We start from the raw sequence: 10,715 nt of genomic DNA on the forward strand, positions 1-10,715 counted from the left end.
TAGATCTGTAGACCATAGACATCTGCAATGTTCTTCATATTGTCTCTGAAGTCACTTGTCATTTCTCTAAATGCATGTGTAAAACGTTAGGATGAGGAGCTGAACGTTTCTCAGAAATGAAAAGTAGAGAGCTCAGTAGTGAGGAGGGTGTCTTTTAAAAGCCAACCACGTTAGAAACACCCTGTGTCAGCAAAGGACAGTGTTTACAGCTGTGTTCCTCTTGAGCTCTACTGCAGATCCATAGAAGTGGGCGTGACAGGTAGTATGTGAGAATGCCCATTTCAACAGATGTGGAATGATGTTCTCCAAATCCCTGTCTTCCTGCACTGAAATTCCCCATCGGCTCTGGGACTGCCTGGAACTTTATAACCAGCAGCTACAGCTCAAGAGCTGGAAAACTGAAAGACTCCAGGTCAAGTCAATCACACTTACTCTTTATTCATGTAACATTTCGTGCCTCCTGTGTGCCGAGGGAATGCACACTAGCCTGTGTTAGCATATGCACGGCCCCAGCGCACTGACGTGTCTGCAGGGTTGAGAGTGGGGTGGTGACTGGCTCAGGGAAGCTTGTGCTGAGAAGGTGAGCAGGAGCTGCTGGTCACTTCAGAAGGGAGGGACTGGAGAGTCCAGTACCAGGAGAGCTGCTGTGGTGGTCAGCAGGCGAAGGTGGAGGGCCTTTGCTTGGTCAGTTGTGGTATTTGTTTTCCATGTGTTACAGCTGTTTGTGCTAGAAAACATAAAAATACTGCAATTTAGATAATCTTTACTGAATAAAAATCATCATCTGCTTTTTACTATAAGAAACACACACTTACCCATACATATTTTTCTATTATTTATTTGTATGTTTCTTTGTTTCAGTCCAGACCGGCTCTAACTGCTCATTCTCCAGCCTCAGTCTTCTGAGTACTAGTAGAGCAGGTGTCTACCACTAATCCTGGGGGCATATGCATTTTCTAATGGCCAGATTGAGCCTTCTGCAGTGTATCCAGTAGAGTACTGCATATGTTCTAGTGTTTTACCGCTGTGGAAAGTGGATTTAGGGACTGGAGTGGTGACTCGGTGGTTAATGGCACCTGCTGCTCTTGCAGAGGACAAGGGTCCAGTTCCCAGGACTCACATTTGGCAGCTCACAACCACCTGTAACTCTCGTCCAGGGGTCAAGTCCATGCACTCAGGCACACGGAGTTTCATCTGTTTGATTTCTGGTGTAATTGGATTTGTTTGCTGCTTGACTTCCTGTGTAACTTGCTGACTTACACTGTTTCAGCAACATTTGTCACGTGTTGCAGTTTTCTGTCTTCAAGGTGATCTGCTCCTCTGTCTCTGTCTCTTCCTTTGGAATGATTCTTACTTGGACTTGGACTCTGTAATAGTCATCTGTACTTTTTATGCTCCCTTTATGACTTAATTTTTTCTGTTAGGTGTTTCCTTTAAGAGGTTATAGCTTCAGATTCATTCTAAAATCCCAGTGTCTCACTGTGTAGTCCTGGCTGTCCAGAGATGCGCTGTATGTGATGTAATGAGAGACTGGCATGTCAGGTGTGGGCTAAATAACTGAGGGAACAACCTGGTGGGATGTCAGGAGCAAGAGTGGAAGTGAAGGCCATGAGCCAGAGTACACAGGACAGAATTAAAGCTGCTTGTGTCCCTAAGGCTCCAGTGGGGCTTAGGTGGGCTCTAGGCTAGACAGGGCTTTGAAGCAATGGAGACACTACGCATAACAGACAGTGTGGGCCCTCCATCTGCAAACAGGCACAACTGTAGACCTATGTGTGCTGTGGCCAGGCAAGGTTTCCACAGCTTCACTTTCATAGTGGACCAGCAGGGGGCACTCCACCGCACAGGTGTTTGAATGGAGGCCTATGGTGTGGCAATAAAAAGTCTGAGGACGCTGGAAGCCTTCTAGTGTATTAGGGATTGGAGACCAAGGATTGCAAGGATTGTTGCAGCTGCTCAAAGGTTGGTGTGTTCATTTTGTTTCAGTCAGTGTCCACAGTGACTTCCTCTCTTCCCTGGAGTTAGCCCTTTGATCTACCTGAGGCCAGTTTTTAACTACTTAGACCTCTGACATCTGGTTTTCCTCAGAACCTTTGGCTTTTTTTGTTTGTTTGTTTGTTTGGTTGGTTGGTTGGTTGGTTTTGTTTTTGTCACTGCACAGTTGTGATTGTTTTTCTTTATCATCAATGTTCATAGCTTCAAAGATTGTCACTTAGTTTAGTAAATGTACTTAAGTTCAGGTTGCAGAAACTGGCCTTGCCCAAGGCAAGAGTCTCAGATGTGTGCTGACATTCCTTGTGTTTTCCCAGCTGCCAAGATGACAGTGTTCCAGTTTTACTCCCCAAGATTGTCCTGAATGCCACCTTACCTTTTGGGTGGAGTATAGGGAAATCCTGGGCTATATTTGAATAGAATTTCTATAACCTTACCAAAATGTGTGTGCTTATAAAATGTACAAGAGTTGTACTCTTTGCTGGGTGGTAAACATGCCTTTAATCCTAGCACATGGGAGGCAGAGGCAGGCAGATCTCTTGAGTTCCTGGCCAGCCTGCTCTACAGAGCAAGTTCCAGGACATCCAGAGCTACACAGAGAAGCCCTATCTCAAAAAGCAGACAAAACCAAGTTCTATCCTTTGAGCCTATTTTGGTCACTGATGTGTTCTAGCTTTACTTGATCTGCATGGGAATTAGTGCTACACACTCTAATTAAACAGTGCTTACAACTTTCTCCCGAATATAGATCATGACTGATGCATGATCTAGATGAATCCATGTATGAGATGTTCCCATGGATTAGTTGATAGGAATGTTTGTTTTGGTGTTGCTTCCTTGAAGGACTTCCTATGCTCTCTGTAGTCTGATAACAAATCTGTGAGGTCCAGAGACATATAGCACATCAGTGGTGGTTCCCTTGAGGCTCACCACCAGTCTTTGGAGGATGAAGCTGAGCCTGAAATGTTACTATGTAATTAACTACAAGCTAGGGCAGGAGCTGTGCTAGGTGAGGACAGCAGTGACTCTTAGTTCAGCTGGTGCTGTGCTGGAGTCTTAGACACTGAAACCAATGGAGCAGGTCACTGTGCACAAGGCCTTAGCACTATGCATGTGCTCTGCCTCTCTTGACTGTGCTCATAGAATATGCAGGGACTAGATAAACAATCTCAGAATCTCAGAGAGCTGCCGCTGTTGAGCTGGCTCTGTCAGCTTTAGTCCTTAGTCCGTCCTGCGATTGAGGAAGACACAGGTCACAAGCTTGTACACATCTAATGGGCTGGAGTCTGCGGCTATAGCGGTGGTGAATGCTTCAGCCTATGCAACTTACTGTAACTTATTTTATTCACCAGCTCGACTTACTAATGGTATAAAGAGTTCCTGTCTAGTTGTCATCAAACTTACAAACCTGTCTTGCAGGAGCAAGTGGTGATGAACTTGGACAGCAGACTTCTGGTCTTCCCTCTGTACATCTGCTGTAACTTCCTGTACATATCACCAGAAAAAAGGACTGAGAGTAACCGTCACCCAGAAACCCCAGGACACTGAGGCACTCATCGGTGGCCCGCTTTAACTTAATGACCTACTGCGTTCACGTCCAAGGTGACTAATTGTGACCGGCCTTATGAACTGTGCGGACCCTGCAGATGTCCTCACCCTCCTTACATTTCTATGCACATATGAAAAAGTATGTTAAAACTAAGAAAGCATCTGTCAAACCATGTATGTTAAAAGGATATCAGCTCTTGCTTTCACTTAGTAGCAGTAGAAAATTGTCGTAGATAAATTTCTCATTTCTTTGCAACAAAATGTAGGTTTAATTTTGAGCTTGAATTTTGATCCTATCTGATGTTAGTGGACTTCCTGGTCTGTAAATGTATTCCTATTTTGTTAAGAGAATGCTAAGGACGTAGTTTGAGTAGCCAATCGTAAATGCTCTTTCAGTCGGTGCCTTTAAAGCTGTCTTTTATTTTTTCAGTCTCCAGGTTAAGTCTTGTGTTTAGTTTAATTCTTTCCAACCTCTGCTTCTTTTTAACCATCAAATTCTTTGTCATGGTTTGGGAGACTAAGCTTAGGAATTGGTTTTGTTTTGTTTTTCTTTTTTCCTTTTTTTTTTTTTATTCTAAATGTAAACATTTTCATATTTTTTTTAAACTTTAACTTTCCTACAGTTTTAAATGACAACAAGAATCAGCTTTAGGACTTGAAATAAACTTGAATAAGGGAAATCAGTTTGATTCTGAGGATATTCCTTCGCCTTACGTGCGTGGTCTTGTCTGGCATTCCATGTACTCTTATGTTATTAATTATTTATGTACAGATACATCCTCAAACATTTTCATATTCTCTGATTGTTGGAATTTATATTAAATTTTAGTTGGGAATCTTGTTTCCTACTTGAGCTCAGGACTTTATAACCTCCGAACCGAGTGCCTTTGAGTCACATACGCAAATAGATTTCATGGTGAATGTACAGGAGGAGCTGGGAACAAAGCATTCGTGTTAGAACAACTTATTTTTTCAAGAGTAAGATGTATGCTCGTCATGATTTGCGTGTTGGTTCCTTGTGTTTATTGCTATTGGAAATAGCCCTGACCGCTGTCCTCCGGTCAGAGTTAGTGCTTTTGTGGTTGATGTATGTTTTTAGTATTTTTTTAAATTGGAATCATTTTTATGTATCTGTTCAAATAATAAATGCTCATTTGGAAAAGGAATATGCTCCTGTTTAAAGTGAACTTAAGCTTGTTAAAACTAGCTTTTGGGCTTTGTTTTTTTTTTTTTGTTTTGTTTTGTTTTTTGTTTTTTTTAACAATAGGGTTTCAAGATAGCCTTGGCTGTCCTGGAACTCACGCTGTGGACTAGGCTGGCTTTGAACTCACAGAGATCCACCTGCTTCCGCCTCCCAAGTGTTAGAATTAAAGGGGTGTACCACTATCACCTGGCTGAAACTAGGATTCTTTTTTTTCTTGAAGTTCTCTCCAGCCCCCATATTGTATTTTCAGACTGAATTATTACAGAGGGACATGGACACACACACACGTGCATGTGCACATTCGCACACAGACACACACACAACACACACACGCACACTTCTTGTCCATTCTAAGGATTTGTCTTGAACCTTGGCAAGATGGGTGAGCAAACGAAGGGAGCAGTGTCCACCAACTTTTGGGGTTAGATTTCCTTGACATGGGCTCTCACTATGTTGGCCAAGGTGGCCTCAAACTCAAGATCTTTGTGCTTAAGCTTCCCCAGTGTCCCTGCCTCCCAAGGGCCGAGATTGCACACTGCCCTGCTCAGTACACATTGAAAATGTATTCCCTTGTGCATAAAAGCTGGTAAGTCTGATGTGTGATCCAGGGCAGCTTTTGTAGAGCGGAGTCCTTCCTTCTCCTTTGTAGCTCTCAGCCTACATGATGCACTCTGGCCCCTTGATACCACAAGCTAAACGGGTTTCTATTGTAAGTTAACCAGTCTCTGCTTTTATACTCAACAAACTGTGACACCCACTCAGATTAGTGTCCGTATCTCCAGGGTGTTTTCCTTTTACTCTCTCTGTATTAGCACAAACTATCCTCTGAAGAGACCAAAATCTACTTCTGTCCCACCCCTGAAACTTTGCAGAGGCTCCATATGCGCCCTCAAGGTGATCCTAGGTCTCACCTCCACATTTCTCCCTCACCTCAGACACTCCCCCTGTTTTCTGGCTGGGTTATACTCATCCTTTCCTTCTGGAAGCTCTTCTGCGTGACCCTCCCTCCTGTTCGTGCCTTCCCGCTGTCCTGTTCCTTGTGGCAACACTCGTGACGTGCTTCTTTGTGTGTATCCCTCTCACACCTACAATATCCCCCCAGCTTACATACATTTGATATAGGTTTGTATCACGTGTGACTAGTGTGACTAATAATAGTGATGTTTTATTTTCTGATATTTCCACACCTTGTGCATCGCTGAGAGGTCAGCCACCTAAAACTCAGTGCTGGGGCACCAGTGGACTCGCTTCCCGTGTGCGTTGTCTACGCAGAACTTAACTTCCCCAACCAGTTCTTTGTGTGTGTGAGTGTGTGTGTGTGTGTGTGAGTGTGTGTGTGTGTGTGTGTGTGTGTGAGAGAGAGAGAGTGTGGGTGTGTGTGTGTGAGTGTGTGTGTGTGAGTGTGTGAGTGTGTGTGTGTGTGTGAGTGTGTGTGTGTGTGAGAGTGAGTGTGTGTGTGTGTGTGTGTGTTGGGCACTGGATCTCCTGGAGTGGACCTGTGGATGACTGAACCACCACATGGTGACTGAGAACTGAGCCCCAGTCCTCTGAGAGGACAAGCCCTCCATCGCTCAGCCCTCTCGCTAGCCCTGCTGTCTCTTTCAGCCAACCGTCAAGCCAGGCCACTGTTCCCTGCTTTATTCACTCACGGGCTGGGTACCAGGTGACACAGATCACACCTCCCGAGGCCTGCTGTGATGGTTTAAAAACTAGCTGTCTGTTGCATGACATGGGGAAACAATGGATAGTGCTGGTTGTCACCTTGGTGGTATTTAGAATCACTATGGAAACTGACTAATCGCAGCATATCTCTGTGCGAGGTTATGTCCATATAAGGTTGGAGACGGGGATGACCTATCCTAATGTAGGTGGTACTATTCTGTGAGTCAGAGTCTTGGACTGTCCAAAAAGGAGGACGGCTGAACCGCCAGCATTCAGCATTCTGTGCCTCCTGACTGCAGAGGCGGCTGCTTGAGATCCTGTTGCTATGCCTACCTGCCACACTAGACTGCAGTGGAGCTGTGAGCCAAACAAAGCCCTCCTGCTGTAAGTTGCTGTGGTAAGCACTTTGTCACGTCAGCAAACAACAACCAATCCAGACATGAGCTGAGCAAACAGTCCAGCACAGATGCAGGCAGGGCACTACAGTAGACCAAAGATTGTCCACTTGGTCCACCCCCGTGGTTTACAGGGGTTCCCCGCAGGAACGTGGGTGACGGCTCATGAAAGCGCTACATCCCTGGAGCTCCCTGCACAACTCATAGCCAGCACTCAGAAAACTGAGGAGGACAACCTCCAGTTCAAACCAGCCTGAGCGAGAGTGAAGGCAAAATACCCAGTTAAAAAAAGTCATAACTCACTGCAATTCAGCATCAGAGGTGCTGCTGAGATTGGATCTGCTTTCCTGGCACAGCCACGCCTGCCACCCAAAAGGAATGGGAAGGAACCGGACCATATAGACAGCAAGGAGTGGGTGATGGGGCAGCAGCCAGGATGCGGCGTCCTCACCAGACAGCCGGAGAATCCTACAAAGCTGTAAGAAACACATTTCTGTCGCTAAGATGAAGATGGCCTGAGTTATCCCTATAGATACCATACTCTGCATTCTGCATTTAAACCGTCCTGAGTTAGTTGTGTAGTGGGCAAGGTTTAGGTCAATACTCACCAAGTCCTCGGTGAATTTTGTCAAATGCTTTTCTGCATTTTATTAATATGGTCATTTCTTTCCCCTGTTTTTTGGATGAATTAAACTGAGGTTTATTGGTTTGGTTTAGGTTTGTGTTTTTTAAGATGGGAACAGAGAGATGCCAGCAGCTCACTAGCATCCCTATCCTGCTCGGAGTTTCACAGGGTTCCCTGGTGTGCTGACAGTATTGGTTTCCTGACACTGTTGTGTTGTTACAACAGACAAAAAAATGTATTCCTTCACAGTTGAAGAGGCCAGAAGTCCAGAACTGGTTCCAGTGGCTGAGACCAGGGTGTCAAGCAGGCTTTGCTCCCTCTGCAGCTCCCCATGAAGGATCCACTCCCCATGAAGCAGCTCTGTTGCTGTAATTCTGGTGTCAGCCTCTCTGCCTCAGGAGACTCAGGACCTGTTCCCCATATCAGCCTTCCTCCGCCTTTCTGCAGATCTTCAAAACAGCACTCAGGACCCTGCTGCCTCATCTGTACATCTTACTTCCCATAGGGCAACATCCACAGGCTCAGAAGATGAGGATCAGGCATGTTTGGTGGCCTGTTTACTATGAAACTGTTTTGTTTCCTTCCCAGAACTCTTTCCCTGTAAATTCCGATACTGAGCTCCAGTAGTGTTTTTATACTTTTAAACATTCTACTGTAGTTTGGCTTCCTTTCAGAATTCTCTCTGTTTAAGCCAACATGTCCCCTAGGGAAATCCTTAGTCTCCTTAGGACAAGCTCCTGGATGTCTATAATTCACAAATCCCTTCCCTGTCTTTATTTCTGATCTTTTCCCCAGGTCTTGTGTTCTGTCTGTATTTAGCCAAATGCCTGGCCCAAATATCTACTTGGATGTTCATCATACTATCATACTTTGTCTTCTCTCTCTCTCTCTCTCTCTCTCTCTCTCTCTCTCTCTCTCTCTCTCTCTCTCTCTCTCTCATGTGTGTGTCTTTTTTAAATGTTAACATGTTAACAGGTACCATGTACATGTTTGATTCCAGAATTAGTGTGTATGTGTTTGAAACAAGATCTTACCATGTATCTTTTTAGCTGGCCTGAGATTTGGTAAGTAGGCAGGCTGGTCTGGAACTTGCAGAGGTCTACTTGTTACTGCTTCTAGAGTGCAGGATGGAAAGCATTTGCTATCATGCCTGGCTTGTGTTCATCATATCTAATAGTTCAGCTGAAGTATAATCAGGTTTTCAGAGTGGAATAAATGTACACAGATGGAGCTCCCCTGAATTAATAAGGTGGCACTCAGGAGCAAGAGCGCCCCATGTTACTGATTGGTACAAGAGCCCTTAAATAATACAGGAAGCACCTTTTCATTGTCTTCTGTGTTTTCTATATGGACACCATCATGTTATGAATTTTACAAACAAACCCTTTCTCAGTAAGCATTGCCAAAATGTGTGTGTATGTGTGTGTATTCAAACTGGTAAGATGGCTAAGCAGGTAAAGGAGCTTGGCACCATGCCTATAAGCACCTATGTGTGAAAAAACTTCATGTCACAGAGAAATAGCACATAGCACAGTAGGTAATCTCAACTCTCCGGAAATTATTTTTAGAAGATCAAATTGGGCTGAGTGGCCCTGTATCCTTCTATAACACACTGGACACTACACATACTTGACAACGTCCCGTCATCTGCTTTCATGATGAAGACTGCAAGCCTCTTCAGGCAGAGCCCACGTCATCCCTCCTTTCACCCTAATACTGCAGGAACGCAGTATCTAACATTTAGCAGGCATTCAAAAATGTCTGTTAAACTAACTTCATTCAAAATGTCTGTTAAACTAACTTCATTGTACTTCCCAACCACTTTTGAAAATCTGAAGAGATTACTCAAAGTATTTTCATTACATGAGACAAAAGCCCTGGCAAAGAAAAAAAGGGGTGGGGGGGGGGCTGGTATCTCATCACCCATAGCTCCCATGATGCTTTGCTCTCTTCTCTAAAGCACAGCACAGGGCTTTGGCTTTCCCAATTCCCCTCTTGCATTGTGGACATGACTAAAGCTGTCCGTAGTGTTTGTCCAAGATTATTCCTAAAACTTCCTTCTAAATAACAGGAGAATCCTAATGCTCTTCAACACCGTGACACGCATTACGCCATAATCTCAAAAATACGGAAGTCAGGCTTCATGGTGGAAAGTCTAGTTTAGTTGGGAATAGGTATAAAAGAGGCTATACAAAAACGTGTTAATTTAATTGTATTTTACTTGTTCACTTTTTCTTTTACAGGATGACTAGTGGAGCAAGTGTTTTCAAACTAAAACTAGCCTCTTTGCCTCCTCCCAAGTTTTTGTTTTAAAGCCAGGTCTCAGCCTTTGACTGGCAACAGCTAGAAAAAAACATTGGTTCCACCAGCGGAGGCTGCATCCTTTCCATTCACTGTATACATGTTTTGCTGCAAAAGGCCCCATCCTTTTGAGGGCAAGGGAGCCTTTCCCCTTTTTTTTTTTTTTTTTTTTTTTTTTTTTTGTGCATCATAAAAGCTTTCATTTTGAAGGTTATGGCGACATCTGGAAGGTTCTTTTCAGGGGTAGGATGGAGCCTTTTACATACAAAAGTAAACGGCCGAAGAGATGACAGAATGCAGTGGGTAAGAGCATTTGCTGATCATTTTCTCAGTGCCTGTCAGGAGGTTCTAAATGGCCAGTTTTATGGGATACATACCCTCTTCTAGGCTCTAGAGACAACCTCATACATACAAAAAACAAAAAACAAAAAAAAAAACATACTTTCTCAAACCGCCATATACTCGGTGCTGTCATCTGAGAAAACATGAAGCTGACCTAATAAGAATTACATGCAAAAGTAAAAAATTAGCTCTCAATGATTAGAATTCGTGTGGTCTAACGTTGTGATGCACCTTTTAATCCCAACACTTGAGAGGCAGAAGCAGGCGGATCTTTGAGTTTGAAGCCAGCCTACAGAGTAAGTTCCAGGACAGCCAGAGCTAGTGAAACCTGTCAAAAAAAAAAAAAAAAAACCTACAAGAAGAATTCGTATCATGTATTTTTATAGGCGTGGAGAAACGCCGGGGAAACGGGACAGAATTGTGCTAGGTGGAGCAATGAACAGCTAGGTGAGTTCTCCAGGAGGACAAGGGGGTCAAAGCACTTCGCGACAAGAAGAAAAAAGAAATCCTAACAGAAGAAGCAGAAACTACCAGTTCATCCAGATCTTCAGGCCCTGGGGCGACATCCGGGGCAGAACTTAAGTCGTCCGGTTTGCTGGCGCCGCCGGAACCTTCGCAACGCGTCCAGCTAGTTTCCAGTAGGTCA

At 44.2% G+C, this 10,715-nt stretch overlaps 1 protein-coding gene and 1 long non-coding RNA gene across 3 annotated transcripts in view; one reads left to right on the top strand and one right to left on the bottom strand.

The window, feature by feature from the left end:
• Nucleotides 1–4,693, top strand: part of GMCL1 (germ cell-less 1, spermatogenesis associated) — a 37,292-nt gene extending 32,599 nt beyond the window's left edge. For both annotated transcript variants that reach the window (XM_080932553.1, XM_080932554.1), the window contains exon 14: nucleotides 3,412–4,693. In XM_080932553.1, coding sequence (XP_080788679.1) covers nucleotides 3,412–3,540 — 129 coding nt within the window. In that variant the 3' untranslated portion in view covers nucleotides 3,541–4,693. The remainder of the gene's footprint in view (nucleotides 1–3,411) is intronic.
• Nucleotides 514–10,675, bottom strand: LOC308432760. The gene is made up of 3 exons (XR_013975423.1): nucleotides 10,601–10,675; nucleotides 7,105–7,277; nucleotides 514–727 (listed from the first exon to the last, which is right to left on the bottom strand). It is a non-coding gene; the product is annotated as an uncharacterized lncRNA (long non-coding RNA).
• Between the last annotated feature and the right edge of the window lie 40 nt (nucleotides 10,676–10,715).

Source organism: Micromys minutus (genome assembly GCF_963924665.1).
Source record: "Micromys minutus genome assembly, chromosome: 18".
Taxonomy (NCBI): domain Eukaryota; kingdom Metazoa; phylum Chordata; class Mammalia; order Rodentia; family Muridae; genus Micromys; species Micromys minutus.